Here is a 27,884-nt window from a genome sequence, read left to right on the forward strand (position 1 = left end):
TAAACTCTGTAGATTGTGCATGAATTTAAGGGGCAAAGTGATCTATGTACTTTGACACAGACAGGTTTACATCTGCAGGAGAGCAAATGGGGAGGAAAGATATAGGGGATCCGATACTGAAAGGACTACATTAGCAGGTGAGGAAATGAGGAGAGGTGATGACTATTCTCTGGCTCACCTGCTGGGACATGAGTGGGGGGAAAAAGCAAGAGATTGGGCATGAGTTCTTTTATTCTCTATCTCCCTGCAGGGACACAGTTGGCTGATTAGATGCAACACTTCCCTTCCCTGGCCTTTCAGTGTACTTCTCTATAACAGGGTGGCAGTGCCCTCCATTGACCTATCCTAACAGGTGTGGATCTCTGAATGGAAATGCTGAGTGATTCCTGATGACTCATTTTGGAAGGTGTGGCTTGTTAACTCCACCCAAGCTATAGAGAGCCAGGGAAGGTCGGTGGGAGTGGCTCTATGATCAGTAGAGAGAAAGAACCAGGATCTCAGATGAGAGAGAGTAGTCTAAATCCCAAATAAAATTGCCTGTCAAGGATCTTATACCATGTCCATCACAGCTGTAGTCTTGCAAGACTCATAGTGAAGCAAGTTTGTCATGGTGCTCATGAAAACTAAGGATTCTATAGTTTTTGTCTTTGAATTTTCTTAATCACACCGACATTAAGGATGTGCCACTGCTGTGGTGGGAAGAAAAAATGCTGCCACTTGTAAGAACCATAGAAATGTAGGGCTGGAAGGGACCTTGAGTGGTCGTCAAATGCAGCCCCCTATGCTGTGGCAGGACCAAGTAAATCTAGACCATCCCAAACAGATGTTTTTCCAGCTTGTTCTTAAAAACTACCAGTGAGGACGATTCCACACCTCCCTTGGAAGCTTATTCTACAGCTTAACTATCCTTATAGTTAGAAAGATTTCTTTAAAATCTAATTTAAATCTCCCTGGCTGCAGATTAAGTGCATTAGTTCTTGTCTTACAGTCAGTGGACAAGGAGAATAATTGCTCACAGTCCTTTTTATAACAGCCCTTAAAATATTTGAAGACTGCTATTAGGTTCCCCTCAGTCTTCTTTTCTTTAGACTAAATGTGCCCAGTTTTATAACTTTTCCTCATAGGTCAGATTTTTCTAAACCTCTTATAATTTTTATTGCTCTCTTATGGACTTTCCAATTTGTCCATCTTTCCTAAAGTGTGGTGCCCAGAACAGGGCACAGTACTCCAGCTGAAGCCTCGTCAGTGCCAAGTAGAGCGGGACAATTACCTTGCATGTCTCATATATGACACTCCAGTTAGTACAGTCTAGAATGATATTAGCCTTTTTCTCAGCTGCTGTTGATTCATATTCAATTTGTGATCCACTGTAATCTCTGATCATTTTCAGCAGTACTACCACCTAGCCCATTATTCCTCATTTTGTAGTTATTCATTTGATTTTTCCTGTCTGAGTGAAGTGTTTGGGACTTATCTTTACTGAATTTCATCTTGTTGAATTCAGACCAATTCTCCAGTTTGTCAAGGTTGTTTTGAATTTTAATCCTGTCCTCCAATGTGCACCCCTTCCCAGCTAAGTGTTATCTGCAAACTTTATAATCATACTTTCCATTCCATTATCTGAGTCATTAATGAAAATATTGAATAGTACCAGACCCAGGACTGATCCCTTTTGGGGCCTCAATAGATACACTGTCCCAGTTTGACAGTGAACCATTGAGTACGGTCTTTCAACCAGTTGTTCACGCACCTTATAGTAATATCATCTAGACCACATTTTCTTAGTTTGCTTATGAGAACGTCACGTGGGACTGTGTCAAAACCTTTACTAAAATCAAGATATATCATGTCTACTGCTATCCCCCATCTGCTAGCCCAGTAAACCTGTCAAAGAAGGAAATTAGGTGGGTTGGCATGATTTGTTCTTGCTTGACAATCCATGTTGGCTATTCCTTGTAAACGTATTATCCTCTAGGTGCTTACAAGTTAATTTTTTAATAATTTGTTCCAGTATCTTGCCATGTGTCAAAGTTAGGCTGACTAGTCTACAATTCCCCAGATGCTCTTTGTTCCTCTTTTTAAAGATAGGTACTATGTTTGCCCTTTTCAAGTCCTCTGAGACATCACTCGTTCTCCATGAGTAAGGCTGCGTGTCTGTCACGGAGGAAACAGAAAAGTGATCTCCGTGACTTTTGCAGAGGCCAGTGCGGCTGACTTCGGGGCTGTTCGAGCAGATCAGGCAGCCCTGGAGCCAGCCACAATGGCCAGTGCTGGGGCAGTTTGGGTGTGGGAGGGAGCTCAGGGTTGGGGTGCAGGGTGGCATTTACTTGGGGGGGCTCCCTGGAAGCGGCCAGCATGACCCTGAAGCTCCTAGATGGAGGGGCCTAGATGGAGGCGCCCACAGGCGCCGCCCCTGCAGCTCCCATTGGCTGTGGTTCCCGGCCAATGGGAGCTGCGAAGCTGGAGCTTATGGCAGGGGCAGCGCAGGGAGCTCCCTGGCCTTCCCTCCCCCTTGGAGCTGCAGGAACATGCCAGTCGGAGCTGGGTAGGGAGCTTGCCAGCCCTGCCAACCCTCCCCACCCCCGGAACCAGCGGGGGTCCTGTGCCATGTGCCGTCGCCTGCCCCCCCAGCACCAGCGGGGATCCTGTGCCACCCCCACCCCTGCACCCACAGTGCCCCGTGATTCCCCCCCCCCCAAACCCACGGCCCCCTGGCCCACGTTTTAGTGAGGGGTATATAGTACAAGTCATGGACAGGTCATGGGCTGTGAATTTTTGTTTACTGCCCATGACCTGTCCATGACTTTTACTAAAAATACCTGTGACTAAAACATAGCCTTATCCATGAGTTCTTGAAGATCATTGCTAATGTTTCCGAGATTGCTTCAGCTAGTTCTTTAAGTACTCTGGAATACATTTCATGAGGCCCTGTTAACCTGAATATATCTGACTTATCTAAATATTTTTAACCTGTTCTTTCTCGACTTTGGTTTGTGCTCCTTTTCCATTGTTGTTAATATTAATTGTGTTGAGTATCTGGTCACCATTAACCTTTTTATTGAAGACCAAAGCAAAACCGACATTAAAAACTTCAGCCTTCCTGATGTCATTGGTTATTAGCTTTACTTCCCTGCTAAGCAGAGGACCTACACTTTCCTTCATCTTTCTCTGGCTTATAATGTATTTCAAAAAGAAAAGGAGTACTTGTGGCACCTTAGAGACTAACCAATTTATTTGAGCAATAAGGTGCCACAAGTACTCCTTTTCTTTTTGCGAATACAGACTAACACGGCTGTTCCTCTGAAATGTATTTCAAGAAGCTCTTCTTATTGCCTTTTATGTCCTTGCTAGGTGTAACTAATTTTGTGCCTTAACTTTCCTGCTGTTGTCCCTACATAGAATCATAAAACTGGAAAGGACCTTGAGAGGTCACCTAGTCCAGTCCCCTGCACTCGTGGCAGGACTAATTATCTAGACCATTGCTGACAGGTGTTTGTCTAAAAAACCTCCTCTTAAAAATCTCCAATGATGTAGATTCCACAACCTTCCTAGGCAATTTATTCCAGTGCTTAACTACTCTGACAGTTAGGAAGTATTTCCTAATCTCCAACCTAAACCTCCCTTGCTGCAATTTAAGCCCATTGCTTCTTGTCCTATCCTCAGAGGTTAAGAAAAACAATTTTTCTCCCTCCTCCTTGTAACATACTTGAAAACTGTTATCATGTCCCCTTTCAGTCTTCTCTTTTCCAGACTAAACAAACCCAGTTTTTTCAATCTTCCCTCATAGGTCATGTTTTCTAGACCTTTAATCATTTTTGTTGCTCTTCTCTGGACTCTCTTCAATTTGTCCACATCCTTCCTGAAATGTGGCTCCCAGAACTGGACACAATATTCCAGTTGAGGCCTAATCAGAGCAGAGTACAGCGGAAGAATTACTTCTCGTGTCTTGCTTATAACACTCCTGCTAATACATCCCAGAATGATGTTCGCTTTTTTTGCAACAGCATTACACTGTTGACTCATATTTAGCTTGTGGTCCACTATGACCACCAGACCTCTTTCCGCAGTACTCCTTCCTAGGCAGTCATTTCCCATTTTGTATGTGTGCAACTGATTGTTCCTTCCTAAATGGAATACTTTGCATTTGTCCTTATTGAATTTCATCCTATCTACTTCAGAACATTTCTCCAGTTTGTCCAGATCATTTTGGATTTCAATCCTATCCTCTAAAGCACTTGTAAACCCTCCCAGTTTGGTATCGTCCCCAAACTTTATAAGTGTACTCTCTGTGCCATTATCTAAAACATTGATGAAGATATTGAACAGAACTGGACCCAGAATTGATCCCTGCGGGACCCCACTCGTTTTGTCCTTCCAGCCTGATTGTGAACCACTGATAACTACTTCCTGGGAACGGTTTTCCAACCAGTTTTGCATGCACTTTATAGTAGCTCCATCTAGATTGCATTTCCCTGGTTTGTTTATGAGACGGTCATGCGAGGCAGTATCAAAAGTTTTACTAATGTCAAGATATACACGTCTACCGCTTCCCCCCATCCACAAGGCTTGTTACCCTGTCAAAGAAAGCTATCAGGTTGGTTTGACACAATTTGTTTTTGACAAATCCATGCTGACTGTTACTTATCACCTTATTATCTTCTAGATGTTTGCAGATTGATTGCTTAATTATTTGCTCCATTATCTTTCTGGGTACAGAAGTTAAGCTGACTGGTCTGTAATTCCCTGGGTTGTACTTATTTCCCTTTTTATGCTTGTACATGCTTGTATTATTCTTTTGTACTCCTCCTTACTAGTTTGTCCATGTTTCCACTTTGTGTAGGATTCTTTTTTGATTTTCAGATCATTAAAGAGCTCCTGATGGAGCCATATTGGCCTCTTACTATTCTTCCTATTTTTTCTTCACATTGGGATAGTTTGCAGTTGTGCCTTTTAATATTGTCTTCTTGAGAAACAGCCAGCTCTCCTGAATTCCTTTTTCCTTTTGAGTTTCTTCCCATTGGACTTTACCTACTCGTTCTCTGAGTGTGTTAAAGTCTGCATTTTTGAAACCCATTGTCCTTATTCTGCTGCTCTCACTCCTTCCTTTCTTTAGAATCATGAAAGCTATCATTTCATATTCACTTTCACCCAAATTGCCTTGCCTTCCGATTTCCTACCAATTCCTCCCTGTTAGTAAGAATCAAGTCTAAAATGGCTGTCCTCCTGGTTACTTACTCCACTTTCTGAAACAAAATATTATTCACAATACATTCCAAGATCTTATCAGAAATATTGTGTTTTGTTGTATAACTTTTCCAACATATGTCTGGGTAGTTGAAGTTCCCCATTATTATCAGGTCTTTTGTTTTAGATATTTCTCTTATTTGTTCTAGAAATGTCTCATCCACCACCTCTTCCTGACTTGGTGGTCTGTAGTAGACACCTACTATAATGTCACCCCTATTTTTTTTCCCCCTTTATCTTTACCAGAGACTTTCAGTTGGTCTGTTACTCACCGCCTTCTGGACCTCTGAACAAGTGTGTTTTAGCTATCTAATACAACACTCTTCCCTTTTTATCCTGCCTGCCCTTCCTGAAGATCCCTTCTATACCAACATTTCAGTCTTGAGACTTATCCCACCATGTGTACCACTTCACATGTATGTCTGAAGATTCTGCCATCGCCTGTTCCCACTCATATTGAAAAAGGGATAGGTTGTTGTGCCTTTATTTCTGAAGAAGAAGCTCAAGAGTAGACACCCCAACTCCTTAGGGAGGAATGGGGAAGCTCTCTAGCTCACAAGGACTGGAGAGGACACTGTCATTTCTCCTGCTAGAATTGCTGAGGGAGCCACTAAATCAAAGAGCAAGGGCCTCTGGGGCGTGGAGTGAGACCTGAAGATGCTGTGGCTGCTTGTTCCTCTGTAAAGGAGGAAGTGAAGGGTGCATGTGTACCAATGGCCAGTAGTAGGAGCACAAGACAGGAGCTCTGGTGGCTGGCAGCTGGTTGGGGATAATGAATACAGTTAAGTGAGGAGGCAGCTGTGGGGAGTACCATGAATAAATCTGCTTTTTAGGAGAAAGCAATCAGTTTACATTTTCAATATTTTTTTTAACAAAAAGGGCTGGGGTCTTTCCTGTACACTCGGCAAAGTGCTTAAGGCAGCCTCAATTAAAAGAATAACCAAGGGCCAGATCCTGCAAACAGTTATACATGTGTAATTTTACTCACTTTAATGGGACTACTGATGCAAGTAAAGTTTCACATGTACCGCAGAGCCTGCAGGAATGGGGCCAAATTGTGTAACTGAAAAGTTAATCACCTAACCTTACCCAAAATACTCAGAGGCACCAGTTCTTGTTAACTATAGGATAAACCAAATTTAAACAATGACATTAATTTAAAAATCATTTTACAAAAAGAGAAGTGCATCTGATTTCTTTTCAAGCTGTTGTATCTCATTAGCTCCTGTTATAATGGGCTCCCTTCACAGGGTCTGGCTCTCAAACACCTCAGTGAAGAACATGGTATAAATATATAAATAGAGAGAGACTGTATGTCCTTTTAAATTCACTGTCATTTTTTTATGGACAAGATCTCCTAAATGTACCTTTTTATTTTCTTTTTAGAAGATCATTGCTTTGACTTCAAATGGAATTGATTAAGCCAATTGCCCCAGCTTCTTTCTTGCTTCAGTTCCCATCTTAGCTACTCGTCTCACTTTATTCATAGAAAACAAATTCAAACATTCCTTTTGCTTTGCCTCACTTTTTGTCTAATTCAAGTTCTTACATATCACTATAATTCTCAGTCCCTTCTTCTTGTTACTCTCTCATTTTTACTTCTCTCTGAAAGCAATAAACTCTCGTACCACATGCCCATTCTCAAATATCTAACCACCTTTCAACCTTGTTCTAAATTCTGTCCATTGTCCACTTTCTGACTTCATCCCTCCTTTCCTGGCCATTTAATATTTGACCTTTTTCTGGTTTCATTTTCTTATTCTGAGTTGCTTAATCCCCACCATCTTCCTTCCTTGCTGTAACTAAGCATAACAATTTCAGTTACAAAATTGATACATCTTATTTCTTCCTTTCCCAATGTTTGCTAATTTAGGATACAGGATTTAGAATGTAAACTTCATTTAGTATACCTGACCTGGCAAAAAGAAGAGGAAACATTTCAGAGAAAGTAAGTATTTCTGATATATAACATTGCATTTCTCAGTATTACATGTTTGTTTAAGGAAGCATTATTTCACTGTGTGACATCAGCCTGTATCAAAGTTCTATCTTAACAAATAGATTCCATGTAGATCAATGCCTGAGGGTTTCAGTATTCATTTGTAACTACTTTAGTTACTCATATGATTCCTTATTCAGTTCTGAGGTTTCCTATCATCAATAAGTACTACTGTGTAATATCTGTGGAACACCTGACTCAGCAGAATGTTTTTGCCACGTCTTTTCTCCTATATTTTAGCCAGACCTTCTCTGCCTCTCTTTAAGTGTATTCTTCTTTTGGTGTTCAAGTAGTGAAGACTGGTAAATGAAATGATGATGAAAACTTGATTATTCAGCTTGCAAGAGAAGTTCTCCTTCGAGTACTTGCTCACGTTGATTCCATTCTAGGTGTGTGCATGCCCACGTGCACAGTTGTCATAGACTTTTGCTTTAGCAGTATCCGTAGGGTTGGCTGTGGTGCCCCCTTGAGTGCCGCACTCATGCATCAGTATATCAGGCGTGGCAGTTCCTACGCCCTCTTGGTTCCTTCTTACTGCCCGTGGTGGTTGGTCGGAGCACCTCTCTCCCTTGCTTTGCAAGTGGTCAGCAGTTTCTTTACTCTTCGAACTTTGTGTTCCAGCTGTAAATAGTTTTGCTTTATTGTAGATTAGTTAGTAAGTAGCTGTTAAGTACTATAGTTAGTCAGTTAGGGTCCTGGCAGGGACTTTGCCCCAGGCAGGGCTGCCCCAGTCCCTGGGTTTTAAGCCCTGTGCTGACTGTAATAGGCCTATGCCTGTTAGTGACCCGCATGGCAGCTGTCTGAAGTGCCTGGAGGGAATCCCACGTGAAAGAACAGTGTCGCATCTGTAAGAACTTTCGTCCCAGGTCACGAAAAGAACGTGACATTCGCTTGAGGGCCCTCCACATGGAGGCTGCTCTTTGCCCAGCCTCAGAGCTGGCCCAGCCGAACGCAATGCCCAGCACTTTGGTCTGGGTGCATAGCGCACCCCCGGCACTGGGCTGTACCCGGCATTGGTCCCTTTCACTGGTGTCCAAGAAGAAGACCAAGAAGCGGGACCCAGCACTGAGCAAGTCGGACCAAGGGGCATTGGGCAAAGGACCCTGCTCGGGCCACCTGCCCATACCAAAGCTGCAAGGAGGCATGTCCTTGAGGGGACCTACCCTCCTAAGGGATCCGCCTCCGACTCCAGGGAGTGGTAGGGGACTCAGACTGATGGCGCAGTCAACACCTTCTCAGCTCCCAGCACTCAGAGAGCAAAGAACTCTCCCACTGCAGCCGGCTCTGCGTGTGGCGATGGACCCGACAAAGGCTCCCTATGAGAACAAGCCAGCCGTGAAAGCCTCCCAGAAGGCGAGTGGGTGACGTTGGTTTCTGGAGCTGAGGTAGAGCAGTTTGTCGCCACCATAGGTGGCAGGTGGCGGACGCTTTGGGGAGGCTAGTCCGCCGGCCCTGCCCCTTCTGCCCCGCCCCCCCTCCCCCGCGCACACCAGAGCCCCGACCCCCGTAAAAGGAAAAGCCCTGAGGGGCCCTGTCATAAATATAAAGGAAAGGGTAACCACCTTTCTGTATACAGTGCTATAAAATCCCTCCTGGCCAGAGGCAAAATCCTTTCACATGTAAAGGGTTAAGACGCTAAAGTAACCCCGCTGGCACCTGACCCAAAATGGCCAATGAGGGGACTAGATTCTTTCAAATCTGGAGGGGGGGAACAAAGAGTCTGGGCTGTCTGTGTGATGCTTTTGCCAGGAACAGATCAGGAATGCAAGCCTTACAACTCCTGTAAAGTTAGTAAGTAATCTAACTAGAAAATGCATTAGATTTTCTTTTGTTTAATGGCTTGTAAAATAAACTGTGCTGGAGGGAATGTGTATTCCTGTTTTTGTGTCTTTTTGTAACTTAAGGTTTTGCCTAGAGGGATTCTCTATGTTTTGAATCTGATTACCCTGTAAGGTATTTACCATCCTGATTTTACAGAGGTGATTCTTTTACCTTTTCTTTAATTAAAATTCTTCTTTTAAGAACCTGATTGATATTTCATTGTTCTTAAGATCCAAGGGTTTGAGTCTGTGTTCACCTGTACCAATTGGTGAGGATTATTATCAAGCCTTCCCCAGGAAAGAGGATGTAGGGCTTGGGGGGGATATTTTTGGGGAAGACGTCTCCAAGTGGTCTCTTTCCCAAGGCCCCAACTACACCCCAAGGAACACTCCAGACACCTTATTGTCCCACCACACCGTTCTCCAGCAACCCACCTCGCCCCAGTGACCAGTCAGCTGGGCGATGTTTTAAATGTAACAATCCGGGGCATGTAAAGGCCAACTGCCCCAAGAACCCCAACAGACTACAGATCCTTGCACCAGAATCACACCGGAGGCCCTCAGAGCGGAGGGAAACTGTGAGAGTGGGCGGGAAGAAGGTCACAGCGTGGAGGGACACCGGAGCACAAGTGTCAGCTATCCACGCTTCCTTAGTGGACCCCAATTTAATTGACCCAGAGGTCCAAGTGACGATTCAACCCTTCAAGTCAAACTCTTGACTTGCCTACAGCCAAGTTGCCAGTCCATTACAAGGGCTGGTCAGGAACGTGGACTTTTGCAGTCTGTGATGATTATCCCATCCCCATGCTTTTGGGGGAAGACTTGGCCAATCATGTGAAGCTAGCCAAGAGGGTGGGAATGATCACCCGCAGCCAGGCTAAGCAAGCTGTCACACCTAGCTCTGTTCCGGAAACTTCTACCAGGACCCGGTCAGAGGTGATGGAACCGGACCCCATACCAACATCTGCAACAGCAGTAGTGGATCCAGTCACAGAGACCCAGACAGAGCCAGTCCCAGAATCGGAACCGGCGGAACAACCAGCACCAGAACCATTGCCAGCACTGAATCCAGTACTTGCAACCCCAACACCTGAGGGACCCACCGAACCTGCACCAGCAGCAGCAGATAACCCTACACAAGAGGCTCAGCCGGAGCCTGAACCCCAACATAGTGCATCAGCGGAGAGCGGTTCACAGTCAACAGAAACAGCCCCATCACCTGCATCACTTCCAGAGGGACCAAGCCCAGGTCCACAATCCAATGAGGAACTGGTGTCTCCAGTATCAAGGGAACAGTTCCAGACCAAACAGGAAGCAAATGAAATCCTCCAGAGAGCTTGGATGGCGTCACAGAGCAACCTACCACCTCTCAGCTCTTCTAATCGATCCAGGTTTGTTGTAGAAAGAGGACTTTTACACAAGGAAACTCTTTCTGGTGGACACCAGGAAGACTGGCATCCTCAGAGACAGTTGGTAGTTCCAACTAAGTACCGGGTAAAGCTCTTAAGCTTAGCTCATGATCATCCTAGTGGACATCCTGGGGTGAACAGAACCAAAGACCATTTGGGAAAGTCGTTCCACTGGGAGGGAATGGGCAAGGATGTTTCTACCTATGTCTGGTCTTGTGAGGTGTGCCAAAGAGTGCGAAAACCCCAAGACCAGGTCAAAATCCCTCTCCAGCCACTCCCGATCATTGAGGTTCCATCTCAGCGAGTAGCTGTGGATATTCTGGGTCCTTTTCCGAAAAAGACACCCAGAGGAAAGCAGTACATACTGACTTTCATGGATTTTGACACTCGATGGCAAGAAGCAGTAGCTCTAAGCAACGCCAGGGCTAAAAGTGTGTGCCAGGCAGTAGCAGACATTTTTGCCAGGGTAGGTTGGCCCTTTGACATCCTTACAGATGCACGAACTAATTTCCTGGCAGGAACTATGGAAAGCTTTGGGAAGCTCATGGGGTAAATCACTTGGTTGCCACCTGTTACCACCATCAAACAAATGGCCTGGTGGAGAAGTTTAATGGAACTTTAGGGGCCATGATACGTAAATTTATAAATGAGCACTCCAATGATTGGGACCTAGTGTTGCAGCAGTTGCTCTTTGCCTACAGAGCTGTACCACACCCCAGCTTAGGGTTTTCACCATTTGAGCTTGTATATGGCTGCGAGATTAAGGGGCCATTACAGTTGGTGAAGCAGCAATGGGAGGGGTTTACACCTTCTCCAGGAACTAACATTCTGGACTTTGTAATCAACCTACAAAACACCCTCCGAACCTCTTTAGCCCTTGCTAAAGAAAACCTAAAAGATGCTCAAAAAGAGCAAAAAGCCTGGTATGAGAAACATGCCAGAGAGCGGTCCTTCAAAGTAGGGGACCAGGTCATGGTCTTAAAGGTGCTCCAGGCCCATAAAATGGAAGCGTTGTGGGAAGGGCCATTCACGGTCCAAGAGCACCTGGGAGCTGTTAATTATCGCATAGCATTCCCCACCTCAAACCAAAAGCCTAAGGTGTACCACGTTAATTCTCTAAAGTCCTTTTATTCCAGAGAATTGAAGGTTTGTCGGTTTATAGCCCAGGGAGGAGATGATGCTGAGTGGCCTGAAGGTGTCTACTACGAAGGGAAAAGTGATGGTGGCATGGAAGAGGTGAACCTCTCCATGACCGTTGGGCATATGGAGCGACAGCAGATCAAGGACCTGTGCACTAGCTATGTGCCGACATTCTCAGCCACCCCAGGACTGACTGAATGGTCATACCACTCCATTGACACAGGTAATGCTCACCCAATTAAAGCCCAACGTTACCGGGTGTTTCCTCAAGCTAAAACTGCTATAGAACGGGAGATCCAGGATATGCTACAGATGGGTATAATCCGCCCCCCTGGCAGTGCATGGGCATCTCCAGTGGTTCTAGTTCCCAAACCAGATGGGGAGATACGTTTTTGCGTGGACTACCGTAAACTAAATGCTGTAACTCGCCCAGATAACTATCCAGTGCCATGCACAGATGAACTATTGGAGAAACTAGGATGGGCCCAGTTCATCTCTACCTTGGACTTAACCAAGGGGTACTGGCAGGTACTGCTAGATGAATCCGCCACGGAAAGGTCAGCCTTCATCACACATGTCAGGCTGTATGAATTTAATGTGCTCCCTTTTGGGCTGCGGAATGCACCTGCCACCTTCCAAAAACTTGTAGATGGTCTCCTAGTGGGTTTGGGAGAATATGCAGTCGCCTACCTTGACAATGTGGCCATATTTTTGGATTCCTGGGCAGAACACCTGGAACATCTACAAAAAGTCTTCGAGTGCATAAGGGAGGCAGGACTAACTGTTAAGGCTAAGAAGTGTCAAATAGGCCTAAACAGAGTGATTTACCTTGGACACCAGGTGGATCAAGGAACTATCAACCCCCTACAGGCCAAAGTGGATGCTATCCAAAAGTGGCCTGTCCCAAAGTCAAAGAAACAGGTCCAATCCTTCTTAGGCCAGGCGATTTGTACTGTAATACAGCCAAATTGCCACCCTACTGACAGACCTAACCAAAAAGAAACAGCCAAATTCAGTTCAGTGAACTGAAGAGTGTCAGAAGGCCTTTAACCAGCTTAAAGCGACACTCATGTCTGACCCTGTGCTAAGGGCCCCAGACTTTGACAAACCGTTCCTAGTAACCACAGATGCGTCCGAGCGTGGTGTGGGAGCAGTCTTTAATGCAGGAAGGACCGAATCAAGAGTTCCATCCTGTCGTGATTCTCAGCAAGAAGCTGTCTGAGAGGGAAAGCCACTGGTCAATCAGTGAAAAGGAATGTTACGCCATTGTCTACACTCTGGAAAAGCTACTCTCATACGTTTGGGGACGGTGTTTCCACCTGCAAACTGATCATGCTGCGCTACCGTGGCTTCATACCACCAAAGGAAATAACAAAAAACTTATTCGGTGGAGTTTAGCTCTCCAAGATTTTGATTTCGACATACAACACATTTCAGGAGCTTCTAACAAAGTGGCTGATGCACTCTCCCATAAAAGTTTCCCAGAATTAACTGGCCTATAATACCCGCAGCCCATGGTCGCCGCACCGCTGGTCTCCGCTTTAGCCCAGGTCACCGGTTCACCGCCACAAGTCGCTAGCACCGTGCTCCCAGTCTCTGCCCTCGTGCCAAGTCTCACCCAGAGGGAAGTGCCAGTCACCATACAGTTGGCACTAGTCATCTTTGTGCTGATGATCACCATCACCGAGACCTCGGGGATGCTCCCCAATATGGCATCACTCCCCCTACTCCTGGCACCAGTTTGACTATTCGAGGCACTGGTCACCCACGGCGGCAGTTAGCCACCAGACTCAGGTGTCAATGGCCCTGCCCTGGTCACTGGAGGAGATTTTCTAAATGTCAGAAAAAACAGGAAGTACAAAGTTAAGGTACATGCCACCACTAGATGCAATCCAGAGGCTAGCCAGAGTTGGAGGAGGGGCCTGGCTTGGAGGAGGGGGAGACTGGTAGAAAAGGGGGGGCCCAATTGGGGGTGTGCAGTGGGGACTTGGGGTATGGTTCAGTGTGCAATAAAGTGATTCAATAAAGCACTGAAATATGTGCTTAATTTTAAGCATGAGTAGTCCCACTGTTGTCAAATGGGCTATTTTACATACTTAAGGGTAAGCACATACTTAAGTGCTTTGCCGAATGGCTGCTAAACTCAAAATTATATAACATATTTTTGTCATTTTACTCCAGATTGCTTGGCTCCTTTGAATAGTATCATTCTTTGTTGAAGAAAATATGTAATCTGTCCCATGGATAGATGAGTTTGATGCTAATGGTTTTAATACTTGTTCCAAGAGCTTTGACTTTTTAGTTCTCCAGATATTCACAAACAGAAGTGATACAAATATTTGTCAGTCCCTCTGATACACACAAGTTTACTCTGTACTTTGTATCAGTTAGGGGTATGTGTGTCTTCATTTTAAATCTTGGACTTGAGGGAAAAACCCAAACAAACAATGGCCTTATTTTGCATATTTATGTTTCTAGACATGAGGTGCTAGATCGCTTTGCCAAGGAAAAGGATGCAGTACTGGTTTCAGTGAAAGAAGTCCATGCTGAGCAAATACAGAAGTGGGAAAATCAGATAAGAGAACTACAAATATGTCATGAAACTTTGGAAATGGAGCTGCATAGAAGGGAATGGAGGCATGCAGATTGCTTGAGAGAGAAAGACGCTGTTATTGAAAAGTGAGTGTGATTTGATTCATCTTAGTTCACTAAAATACAAGTGAAGATAGAATTCAGAATATCTTACATGAGCAGTGTTGTGTTTCATTACTTATATGAATCAAAAAGTGTACAATTATTTAATTAAGATTGCTTTAAATACTAGGTGCGGTATCTGACCAAAGGTGAGTATTTATAGCATTTTGGGGAAAAAATGTTTTTGAGAGTAGAACCAGTGGAAAAAATGTATTTTTGCTATTACCAACATAAAAAGTTAAGACTTTTTTAAACCTCTCTATTGTTGAAAGTGAGAGGTTGTTGAAGGTAAAATATGGAATGGATATAGTGCTTAGGTTGGACTGCTATAGTCTGGTAAAATCTGTTTTGATTTGGCTAAATTATAACAGTTTAGAAATTGTACTACTCTCATGTGAACTAATATTTTTAAAAACAATAAGGGGTTTTAGGATTTGGGGGTTTTTTGTTTGTATTTTTAGTAATATTTTCCCAGCTTTATAATGCCAAAATGGCTGCATTGTGCATGTGTCCACAAGGATGTTTTGTTGTTACATTTAGTATGGTACTTCTAAAAACTGGAAGAAATCCTGTTTTATTGAGCAGCTAAATGAAGAGAATGAGCAGGGACTCTGAAGGAGCCCTCCCTTGCTGCATACCATATTAAAAGTGCCACATGAAATAAGGCAGGTCTCTGGAGGACCCCTTTCTCATTCATTGCACAAAAGTCAACAAGGTATGACTCTGCAGGATACTTTGCATTGCTGAGTTATGTGCAGGCATGCTGAAACAATTTGTATAGTGGGGGTGCTGAGAGCCATAGAACCAAACTGTAAACCCTGTATATGATGGAAACCACTTCAAGCCAGGGGCTGCAGCAGCACCCCTAGTTCCAGCACCTATGATTATATGCATATATAGAATTACTCCTGAGGGAATTCTGCCCCCCAAAAATAAAATTTATGCACCCAATATTTTAAAATTCTGCAAAATTCAGCAAATTGTATTTGTCAATAAATAAATGTGGCTCCAGCATGCAGTGGGGAGCACAGGCCACTGGCTGCATTGAGGTGGGAAATCTTTCTGAAGCTCCCACCTCCCCTAGTACAGGGACTCAGCCGTGAGGCTGCACCTGACTCTGACACAGTGCAAGGGCTGGGCCTGCCCCAGAAACACCCCGTGGCCCTGGCCCTCTGTGCCAGGTGCACCAGGTGTGGGTGGGCAGGCTCAGGCCAGCAGGATCCAAGTGTGGAGGGGCTTAGTATGGGAGGATCCAGGTGTGGGATGAGAGGTTTCTGTGGGGGGCAGTCTGGGTGTGGATGGCTCAGTGGAAGATCTGGATGCACAGGGGCTTGTTGGGGGGTTCCGGAGCAGGGGCAATGGGACTCTGCAGGGGATCCAGGTGAAGGTGATTGGGGCTCAGGAGGGGGGTCTGGGAGTGGGGGGCTCAGTGGGGGATTCCAGTTGCTGTGGGATTGGAGGTTGATGGGGTGGGGGTCCAGGTTCAGCTGGTTGGGGCTTAGAGGGTGGGTATCTGGGTGTGGCAGGCTTGTTGGGGGGATCCAGGTGTAGGGAGGTAGGGCTTGTCAGGGTGAGGGTTCGATGGCCTGCTTAACGGGGGAGTCCCAGCTGCTGCCGAGGGGACACCGCATGCTGGACTCCTGCTTCCCCCCTGTGATTCCCCTATACCCTTTTCTTCCCCATCTCATCCCCCTCTCCCACTGCCTCTTCCCTCACCCCCTAGACCCCCCTTCCCTCATTTCCCCCGACCCACCTTATCCACCCCCACAGCGGGCACTTACTGTTGCACAGAAAAAGGAGGGCTCCCAGCACACAGAACGGAAACACGACTGGCACTAGGACCCAGGAGGTGGCGTTCAGCTGCAGAGTCAGCGGAGGCCAGATACAGTCCCCTTCAGTAGGGCAGCTCTGCGCTTGCAGAAATGAGGGAGGGCAGTGGCATGTAACCTCGTGTGCTCCCCTATGTCTCACCTCTGTTTAAGGGGAGAAATCCCTCTCAAAAAATTGCACCCGTGGTTGTCCCGCTGCCCCCGCATGGCTTCACTTTGCTTCCATGCCGTTTTCTGCAGGGAAGCACGGGAATTCTGCGCAGTGGGATATTTTCTGCAGGCACACAGTCGGGCAGAATTTCCTCAGGAGTAACAGAATGCATCTCTTGTCCAGGACAAAGCTTTCTAGTGATGCTTAGAAAATAGTTCAACAATATTTTCTTTATTTTTTCTGTTTTTTCTTTATAAAAGAAAGTAGTATTTTATTTGAACTTCTTGTGTTAAAAGAACATAAAAGTTACAAATTGAAGTACTCCTGAGACAGGAGATGTCAAAGTTAAGATTGCATGTGCAACATTATTTCTGTCCTCTTGTTTGTATGCATAAGCCTGTACTGCATGTCTAAATATTGCACATTCTTTCTGTACATTTTTAAGATACAGCTTTTCCTATCCATCACCGCTAAAACTCTCTTCCAGGATTTTATCTTGCATCTTGATTACTGCAACATCCTTTTCTATGGCCTTGACGAATGAAATCTTGCCCTGCCCTTATCCATTCAGAATGATGCTGCAAAGATGATTTTCCTAGCCTGTTGCTTTAGCCATGTGTAATCATGCCTTAGTGGGTCACAACTGAGGATGCCAAATTTAGGATGAAACTGCTGAGAAATAGGGCAAACGCAACCTTAAACTGGTGGTTATTCTTTTATAAAATATACCAAACCAGCCACAAAAGTAAACTCCTGTTTCACCACACTGGCTAACAAGAAATCATAAAGGCAGTTTCCTCAGGTATTCCAGTTGTTATACCACCACCAAAAACACTGGATTCAGAGATGAGTGGTTCTTTACAACCAGTCTCATCAAATAATAGGTTCTTCTGATCCCAAAGGACCAGCCACACGTCCAGGTCAATATATAATTTAGATCTTACCCAAAAATCATGTTGCTGCCAATCCTTTAGTATCTAAAATCTAAAGGCTTATTTATAAAAAGAAAGAAAGAAAGATGAGAGTTAAAATTGGTTAAAGGAATCAATTACATACAGTAATGGCAAAGTTCTTGGTTCAGGCTTGTAGCAGTGATGGAATAAACTGCTGGCTTGAGTCTCTGGAGTACATCCACAGCTTGGATGGGTCATTCAGTCCTTTGTTCAGAGTTTCAGTTTGTAGCAAGGTTCCTCCAGAGGTAAGAAGCAGGATTGAAGACAAAGTGGAGATGTTTCCAGAGGCTTTTATAGCTTTTGCCATGTGGAGGGCATCCCATTGTTCTTACTGTGGAAAATTACAGTAACAAGATGGAGTTTGGAGCCAAATGGGCAAGCCACATGTTCATGCCCAATTTCCCTCAGTCATTGCAGGAAGCCATTACCTACACTCCAGACAACACATGTCTCCCATGGTCCATTGTCAACCAAGTGTTTCTTGATGAGCCACTTAATTCGAATAGTCCCTCCAAAATGTGCTGGGCATTACCCTGTGAGCATTACCCCAGGAGCAAACATTTGAAATCCAAGTATAGAGCCAATACTTATAACTTCAAATACAAAAGTGATACATGCATACAGATAGCATAGTCATGACCAGCAAATCATAACCTTTTCATAGACACCTCACTTGATAACCTTTGCACAAGATTTGCTACAAATATATAACAGTGGTTACAATGATCTATGTGGTCATATTTTAATCAGATAACGTCACACCATGTCACCCCTTTCTTTGCATCCCTCCATTGACTCTCTCCTCTCTATTGCATCAAATATAAGCTACTTGTCGTCACTTTCAAGCCCCTTAACCACTTATCCCCACCCTACCTATCATCTCTCATTCAGTATTAAAAGGTCAATGCCTGCCACAATGTCAGTCTCCATCGCCTGAAATGATAGCTCTGAGACATGTGAACTTATCTGTTCATCTCAGTGGGTATTTTCTTTCCCCTCTCCCCAGTGTCAGTGATTGAGAGCTTGGAATGTGCAAGCATTCTTAGGTCCTCACCCTGGTCTCAGCACTGGGTGTTGGTGCATGCTCCCAGCATGACTTTTTTCAGCTCTCCACCCAGAGAGGGTCATGCTGTCCTGCGAATGGCTGGACTCCATGATTAAAAATAGCTCCTGGCTCTCAGGGAGAATGGATTCCCATTCTCCTCCTCCTCTTCTTCTTCATCCAGAATGTTCCCATTGTTGCCTGAGGTGGCCCGGGACTCAGACTCATTGTAGAAGCGGTATATCTGTGGTGCAGAACCAGAACGACTGTTCGCCTCCCTTGTCTTCTGGTAAGCCTGCCGAATTTCTTTGATTTTCACATGGCACTGCTGCATGCCCCTGTTGTAGCCCTTCTCCCCCATACCCCTAGTGATCTTTTCGTAGATGTCTGTGTTTGGCTAGATCAGAGCTGTCCCTGCACAGACTCTTCTCCCCTCAGACCAATTAAATTCTGTGCACTCCAGTCTGGAGCACATTTGGAGCATGAAGTTGCCATGATCGGCTGGACTGGTGAGCTCTCCACGCTGATCAAACAGGAAATGGGAATTCAAAAGTTCCCATGGCTTTAACAGGGGAGGAACTGTTTCTTGTGTACCTGGCTGCTGTGTGGCGGAGTTGAAAATGATCTTAAGAGTGGTCATAGCAGAGCATTGTGGGCAGTGGCAGATTAGCCAATGGGGTCCATGCCCATGGACCCCGGCCAATTGGGGGACCCCCGGAAAAATGGGCACCCCCGACCTGCTCTGCCTGCCTGGTGCTCCTGTTGGGGTGTGGGTTCGGGGTACTGGGGCTTGCCCTGCTTCACCCCCCACGCCCGGCACTCCTGCCAGGAAACAGGGGAAACCCCCGTGCCCCGACCCCGCTCCCTGGCAGGAGTGCTGGAGGGGGCGGGGGGAACTGCAGGCGGAAAGGGTCCCCACGTGCTCTGGTCCAGGGCCCATAAACCCCTAATCTGCCTCTGATGTGTGGGACATAGCCTTTCAAGACATCAACATAGACTTATGTGTAGTGCTGGGGAGGAGCTGGTGGCTGTGATACATGTAGGTACCAATGACATAGGGAAGGATAGGAGAGAGGTCCTGAAGGCCAAATTTAGACTGCTAGATAAGAGGACCTCTATGGTAGGATTCTCTGAAATATTTCCAGTTCCATGCGCATGGCCAGTTAGACAGGCAGAACTGCAGGGTCTCAATGCATGGATTAGATGATGGTTTAGGGAGGAGGGGGTTTGATTTATTAGTAACTGGGGAAACTTTTGGGAAAGGGGGAGCCTATACAGGAAGGATGGGCTCCACCTAAACCAAACTGGAACCAGATTGCTGGCAGTTAAAATTAAAAAGGTTGTAGAGCAGTTTTTAAACTAAGGGCTGGTGGAAAGCTGACAGGGGAGCATGTGGTTTGGACATCCTTTAGGGGAGGATCTATGCATGGAGATTCCCTATGTCTTAATAAGGAGGAGAGGATGGAAGAGGTTAAAATACAGGTAGGATCCGATGAGAAACAGTCAAATGAAAAACGTCTCATTCAATTACATCATGTAATGGCAGACAGCTAAAAAGTGACAAGTTTTTAAAGTGCTTATCAATGCTAAAAGTCTAAATAATAAGATGGGTGAACTAGAGTGCCTCATGTTAAATGAGGATATTGACATACTAGACATCACAGAAACTTGGTGGAATGAGGATAATCAATGGGACACAGTAATACCAGGGTACAAAATATATTGGAAGGACAGAACAGGTCATGCTGGTGGGGGAGTGGCACTATATGTGAAAGAAAGCGTAGAATCAAATGAAGTAAAAATCTTAAATGAACCAAACTATGGATAATAATTCTCGAATAATAAGAATATAGCATTAGGAATATATTACCAACCACCTGACCAGGATGGTGATAGTGACTGTGAAATGCTTAGAGAGATTAGAGAGGCTATAAAAATAAAAAACTCAATAATAATAATAATTAATAATGGGGAATTTCAAGTATCCCCGTTTTGACTGGGTACATGTCACCTCAGGATGGGATGCAGAGATAAAGTTTCTTGACACCTTAAATGACTGCTTCTTGGAGCAGCTAGTCCTGGAACCCACAAGAGGAGAGACAATTCTTCATTTAGTCCTAAGTGGAGCACAGGATCAAGTCCAAGAGGTGAATATAGCTGGACCGCTTGATTATAGTGACCATAATATAATTAAATTTAACATCCCTTTGGCGGGGAAAACACCACAATGTCCCAACACTGTAGCATTTAATTTCAGAAAGGGGAACTACACAAAAATGAGGAGGTTAGTTAAACAGAAATTAAAAGGTATAGCACCAAAAGTAAAATCCCTGCAAGTTGCATGGAAACTTTTTAAAGACACCATAATAGAGGCTCAATTTAAATGTATACTCCAAATTAAAAAGCATAGTAAGAGAACCAAAAAAAAGGTACCAAGGCTAAACAACAAAGTAAAAGAAGCAGTGAGAGGCAAAAAGGCATCCTTTAAAAAGTGGAAGTTAAATCCTAGTGAGGGAAATAGAAAGGAGCATAAACTCTGGCAAATGAAGTATAAAAATATAATTAGGAAGGCCAAAATAGAATTTGAAGAACAGCTAACAAAGACTCAGAAAGTAATAGCAAACATTTTTAAAGTATATTAGAAGCAGAAAGCCTGCTAAACAACCAGTGGGGCCACTGGACAATTGAGATGCTAAAGGAGCACTCAAGGACGATAAGGCCATTGTGGAGAAGTTAAATGAATTCTTTGCATTGGTCTTCACAGTTGAAGATGTGAGGGAGATTCCCAAACCTGAGCCATTCTTTTTAGGTGACAAATCTGAGGAAGTGTCCCAGATTGAGGTGTCATTGGAGGAGGTTTTGGAACAAATTGATAAACTAAACAGCAATAAGTCACCAGAACCAGATGGTATTCACTCAAGAGTTCTGAAGGAACTCAAATGTGAAATTGCAGAACTACTAACTGTAGTCTGTAACCTATCATCATTTAAATCAGCTTCTGTTCCAAATGGCTGGAGAATAGCTAATGTGACGCCAATTTTTAAAAAGGGCTCCAGAGTAATCCCACCAATTACAGGCAAGTAAGCTTGACTTCAGTACCGGGAAAACTGGTCGAAACTTTAGTAAAGAACAAAATTGTCAGACACATAGATGAACGTAACTTTCTGGGAAAGAGTCAACATGGTTTTTGTAAAGGGAAATTGTGCCTCACCAATCTACTAGAATTCTCTGAGGGGGTCAACAAGCATGTGAACAAGGGGGATCCAGTGGATATAGTGTACTTAAATGTTTAGAAAGCCTTTGACAAGGTCCCTCACCAAAGGCTCTTAAGTAATGTAAGCTGTCATGGGATAACAGGGAAGTCCTCTTATGGATTGGTAACTGGTTAAAAGATAGGAAACAATGGTCAGTTTTCAGAATGGAGAGAAGTAAATAGTGGTGTTCCCCAGGGGTCTGTACTGGGATAAGTCCTATTCAATATATTTATAAATGACCTGGAAAAAGGGGTGAACAGTGAGGTGGCAAAATTTGCAAATGATACAAAACTACTCAAAATAGTTAAATCCCAGGCAGTCTGCAAAGAACTACAAAAGGATCTCTGAGAACTGGGTGACTGGGCAAGAAAATGGCAGATGAAATTTAATGTTGATAAATGCAAAGTAATGCACATTGGAAAACATAATCCCAACTATACATATAAAACAAGGGGGGTCTAAATTAGTTGTTACCACTCAAGACAGATCTTGGAGTCACTGTGGATAGTTTTCTGAAAACATCTACTCAATGTGCAGCGGCAGTCGAAAAAGCAAGCAGAATATTGGGAATCATTAAGAAAGGGATAGATAAGATAGAAAACATCATATTCCCTCTGTTTCATGGTACGCCCACATCTTGAATACTGCATGAAGATGTGGTCGCCCCATTTCAAAAAATATATATTGAAATTGGAAAAGGTTCGGAAAAGGGCAACAAAAATTATTAGGGGTATGGAACTGCTTCCGTACGAGGAGAAATTAATAAGACTGGGACTTTTCATCTTGGAAAAGAGAGGACTAAGGGGGGATATGATAGAGGTCTATAAAATCATGACTGGTGTGGAGAAAGTAAATAAGGAAGTGTTTACTCCTTTTCATAACACATGAACTAAGGGTCACCAAATGAAATTAATAGGCAGCAGGCTTAAAACAAACAAAAGGAAGTATTTCTTCAAACAACATACAGTCAACCTGTGGAACTCTTTGCCAGAGGATGTTGTGAAGGCCAAGTCTATAACAGGGTTCAAAAAAAGAACTAGATAAATTCATGGAGCATAGGTCCATCAATGGCTATTAGCCAGGATGGGGTCCCTAGCCTCCGGTTGCCAGAAGCTGGGAATGAGCGACAGGGAATGGATCACTTGATGATTACCTGTTCTGTTAATTTCCTCTGGGGCACCTGGCAGTGGCCACTGTTGGAAGACTGGACACCTCCTGGAGGCCAATTTAGTTGACTTACACAATGCTGCATCCACATGGCCTCTCTGTCAACCCATCAACACTGAATTAAGTGCTGCACCTCTTGCAGAGCTGGAGTAATTAAGTCGATGTTACAGGTAAGTTAGGTCAGTGGAAGGGACCTGGTAGAGTAGGCGCGTATGGTATTAGGTCGACATAAGATGGCTTCCGTCGACATAAGTTTGTACTATAGACCAGTATTTAATTTAAATACGATATATTTAAATTAATTAGGCTATGTCTACACCAATGTTCCCTCTATTTTTTTCCATCCATGTGCACAATGAATTTTGTTATGTGCACCAAATTATCGAGATAATGTGCAGATGTGCATCACACTAAAAACAAAAAACCTAGATATAATTTTTTTTTAAAGTTGCCATAGAGATAATTACTCCAGCCAGGAAAGGTTAGGCATTTTAGAACTCACTACTCAAGGAATAAAATTTAAGTGTAGAAGAGAAATAAAAATTATGAAATGCATCGATCAGTCAAAAAAACTCAAGTAACAGCACTTTGAAAGAATAAAATTACAGACAACATATCTGCATTGCAGGAAATATCAAGAAGTAACAACAACAACAATAATATAAGTATGTGTTGGGAGATGAGAGTGTGTGTGTGTGTGAGACACAGACCGAGACATACGCTGCCCTTTTAATTAGGTCGGCACTCACCAATCTGAAGCTTGCTTGTTCAGACACAGCAGCCACCAGCAAGCTCCATCCCACTTCTGAGCCTGTCGTGTTCCCTCCCAACCCGCTGTGTGGAGATGGGGTGCATCGGCAGGGTCGGGTGGGGGGAGGGAGACACTGTAAAGGCTGATTCCCCACTCTGGCACTTCGACTGCAGAAGGTGTGGGCCGGCAAGGATTCTAAAAATTAATACTGGCCACTCCAGGCTTGTATTAAACTCCCAAGGTTACAGCTTTTCTCTGACCTTGGAGGGTAGATGCTGCAAAAACCCCTTTGAGAACCTAGGAAGGCACACTTGGGAATTCCTTCCTGTGGGGTACCTTCAAGCCCTTTCACCCCGCCTCTGGGGAAGAACTGAGAAAGAAAACAAAGGAAATCAGCTGTTGCCACCAGCTAATTAAACAACATATGCACAAACCTCTTAGGGACACAAAAATCCAATACTGTTCTTAAAAAAGGTAAATTTTATTAAAAACAAAAAGAAAGAAAATACATCTGGAACTTAGGCTTTTTGCTAGGTTTTAAAAAAAAAACAGCTACAAGGATTAAGCATCAAGATAGCTTCTTGAAGTCCAGCTTAAAAGTTACAAGGAAAATGAAAGCACCTGGGGTTAGCACAGAGGAGTCCACAAGCCATAAAGAAATAAAAGAGATAAACCTAATCGCATCTTCCTATACATTTCCTGATTTACTTACATATCTGGGGTTTCAAATGAGTAGTTTCTAGATATGATCTGATGATTTTCTTACGTGGCTCAACGCTTTTTATAGCATAGTTCCAGCCCTGTCTCTACTCTCCAGGAGAACAACTCAGACAGACAAAGGAGGAAGTTTTTTCCCAATTTTAAAAAGTTCTAGCCGTCCCATTGGCTCTTTTGGTCAGGTGCCCCTCCCTTCCTTTTACCTATTGATTTTTTAACCCTTTACATTTAAAGCAAGTAGAGAACAGCTATTAACAGGGATTTTATTGCTAACTGGCTGGCTTGGTGTCCAGAAGAGGGAACTATCCCCTCCCCTTCATTTATCACAGACACCCTGACATAAGCTCCCCCCCCTCCCTTCCCACACTCTGCAAAGCAAGTTTGCTAGGGGCTCCAAGGCAGAGGGCAGGAGCAGTGCGGCAGTGGAGGGAGGAGCACCTGAAGAGCAGGCACTTGATAGACTGCTGGGCAGCCACACAGCTGAAAGGGAATTTAGGTCTACACTTAAAACGCTACAGCTGCAGCTGTGCTGTTGTAGCATTTCAATGTGGACACTACAGCAATAGGAGGGGTTTCATGGAAGCTAGGTTGGCAGAAGGATTCTTCGTGGGCATAGGTTGGCCTAGCTATGTCTCTCTGGGGTGTGGATTTGTCACACCCCAAGAGACTTAGCTATGCCGATGTATGCTTTCATTGCAGACCAGCCCTTAGTCTTCAGGGTGGGTCTTCTCTTACACCTGAGGTTAGATGCAATTAATGTGACTCTCTTCTGAGGGAGATGGGGGCACCCATCTGTCGTCCTGACATGGCATCCCAGGAGGTATGCTGCCTGCCAGGGCCCTGTATCCGCGACATTACGGAGGGATTGTTTAGGATCATGTGGCCCTCTGACTACTACGCCATGCTACTCATCCATGTGGGCACTAATGATACTGTGAGGTATGACTCTCAGCAGATCAGCAGTGACTCTGGGAGTAAGGGTGAAGGAGTTGGGAGCGCAGGTGGTGTTCTCTTCGATCCTTCTGGTAAAGGGTAGGGGCCCAGGCAGAGACAGATGCATCCTGGAGGTGAATGCCTGGCTGTGAGGATGGTGTCACCAGGAGGGCTTTGGCTTCCTTGACCACAGAATACTGTTCTGGGAAGAAGGACTACTAAGCAGAGATGGGGTCCACGTATTGAGGAAGGGGAAGAGCATATTTGGATACAGACTAGCTAACCTCATGAGGAGGGCTTTAAACTAGGTTCAAAGATGGCAGGTGACCAAAGCCCACAGGTAAGTCAAAAACATGGAGACCTGAGTGAAGGATCAGAATTTGGGGGGAGCATGTGCTGTTATAGCAGGGACAAGGGAGAGATAGGACAGAACTGGGGTGGGGGTTCGGAAATCAAATCAGTATCTTAGATGTCTGGATACTAATGCGAGAAGTATGGGGAATAAGCAGGAAGAACTTGAAATGCTAGTAAATAACCACAACTTTGACATAGTTGGCATTACAGAGACTTGGTGGGATAATATGCATGACTGGAATATTGGCATAGAAGGGTACAGCTTGCTCAGGAAGGACAGGGAGGGGAAAATAGGGAGGTGTTGCCTTATTTATTAAAAATGGACTGAGGTTAAGATGGAAATCGGAGACAGACTTGTTGAAAGTATTTGGGTAAGGATAAAAGGGTAAAAAACAAGGATGATGTCATGGTAGGGGTCTACTATGGACCACCTAACCAGGAAGAAGAGGTGGGTGAGGCTTTTTTTAGGCAACTAACAAAATCATCCAAAGCACAGGACTTGGTGGTGATGGGGCACTTCAGCTACCCAAACACCTGTTGGAAAAATAACACAGCAGGACACAGATTATCCAACAAGTTCTTGGAATGCATTGGAGACAATTTTTTATTTCAGAAGGTGGAGAAAGCTACTGGGGGAGAGGCTGTTCTAGATTTTATTTTGACAAATAGGGAGGAACTGGTTGAGAATTTGAAAGTGGAAGGCAGCTTGGGTGAAAGTGATTATGAAATGGTAGAGTTAATGATTCTAAGGAATGGTAGGAGGGAGAACAGCAAAATAAAGACAATGGATTTCAAGAAGGCAGACTTTAGCAAACTCAGGGAGTTTGTAGGTAAGATCCCATGGGAAGCCAGTCTAAGCGGAAAAACAGTTGAAGACAGTTGGCAGTTTTTCAAAGAGTCATTGTTAAGGACACAAGAGCAAGCTATCCCACTGTGTAGGAAAGATAGGAAGTATGTCAAGAGACCACCCTGGCTTAACCAGGAGATCTTCAATGATCAAAAAAGAATCCTACAAAAAGTGGAAACTAGGTCAAATTACAAAGGATGACTATAAACAACACAAGTAAGTAGGGACAAAATTAGAAAGGCCAAGGCACAAAGCGAGATCAAACTGATTAGAAAAACAATGAGGAGTCCGGTGGCACCTTAAAGACTAACATATTTATTTGGGCACAAGCTTTCGTCAGTAAAAAACCCCACTTCTTCAGATGCATGGAGTGAAAATTACAGATACAGGCATAAATATACTGGGACATGAAGAGAAGGGAGATACCTTACAAGTGGAGAACCAATGCTGACAAGGCCAATTCGGTCAGGGTGCATGTGGTCCACTCCCAATAATTGATGAGGAGGTGTCAATCCCAAAAGAGGGAAAATTGCTTTTGTAGTGATCCAGCCACCCCCAGTCCCTATTCAAGCCCAAATTAATGGTGTTAAGTTTGCAAATGAAGTGTAGCTCTGCAGTTTCTCTTTGAAGTCTGTTTTTGAAGTTTTTTTGTTGAGGGATGGATACTTTTAAACCTGTTATTGAATGTCCAGGGAGATTGAAGTGTTCTCCTAATGGCTTTTGTATGTTACCATTCCTGGTGTCTGATTTGTGTCCATTTATTCTTTTACGTAGAGACTGTTCGGTTTGGCCAGTGTACGTGGCAGAGGGGCATTGCTGGCACATGATAATATATATCACATTAGTAGATGTGCAGGTGAATGAGCCCCTGATGGTGTGGCTGATGTGGTTGGGTCCTCTGATGGTGTCGCTAGAGTAGATATGGGGACTGGGTAGGCAACGGGGTTTGTTACAGGGATTGGTTCCTGGGTTAGTGTTTCTGTGGTGTGTAGTTGCTAGTGAGTATTTGATTTGGGTTGCGGGGTGTCAGGGTTCCTTTCCCACTCTGAACTTTAGGGTACAGATGTGGGGACCCGCATGAAAGACCCCCTAAGCTTATTTCTACCAGCTTAGGTTAAAACTTCCCCAAGGCACAAATTCTCCCTTGTACCTTGGATTAGGTAAATGCTGCCACCACCAAGTGATTTAACAAAGAATCAGGGAAAGGACCACTTGGAGACCTATTCACCCCAAATATCCCCCCAAGCCCTACACCCCCCTTTCCTGGGGAAGCTTGAGAATAAACAAGATGAGCAGAGACCAGCCTTGGTTTTTTTAGGACACTAAAAAAAATCAGATTCTTAAAAAAAACAGAACTTTATTAGAAAGAAAAAAGGTAAAAAAAGCACTTCTGTGAAATTAGAATGGGAGATAATCGCACAGGGCAATTAGATTTAAAACACAGAGAATTTCCCTCTAGGCAAAACCTTAAAAGTTACAAAAAGAAAAACCAGGAATACACCTTCCTCTCAGCACAGAGAAAATCACAAGCCAAAACAAAAGATAATCTAATGCATTTCCTTGCTAAATATTTACTAAGG

At 44.3% G+C, this 27,884-nt stretch overlaps 1 protein-coding gene across 5 annotated transcripts in view; it reads left to right on the forward strand.

Moving 5' to 3' along the window:
- CCDC57 (coiled-coil domain containing 57) overlaps nucleotides 1-27,884 on the forward strand; it is a 150,787-nt gene that overhangs the window by 21,636 nt on the left and 101,267 nt on the right. For all 5 annotated transcript variants that reach the window (XM_075119133.1, XM_075119130.1, XM_048817784.2 and 2 more), the window contains exons 6-7: nucleotides 7,118-7,192; nucleotides 14,091-14,291. In XM_075119133.1, the coding sequence (XP_074975234.1) occupies nucleotides 7,118-7,192; nucleotides 14,091-14,291 (276 nt within the window). The remainder of the gene's footprint in view (nucleotides 1-7,117; nucleotides 7,193-14,090; nucleotides 14,292-27,884) is intronic.

Source organism: Caretta caretta, chromosome 14, assembly GCF_965140235.1.
Source record: "Caretta caretta isolate rCarCar2 chromosome 14, rCarCar1.hap1, whole genome shotgun sequence".
In the NCBI taxonomy this organism is placed as follows: Eukaryota; Metazoa; Chordata; order Testudines; family Cheloniidae; genus Caretta; species Caretta caretta.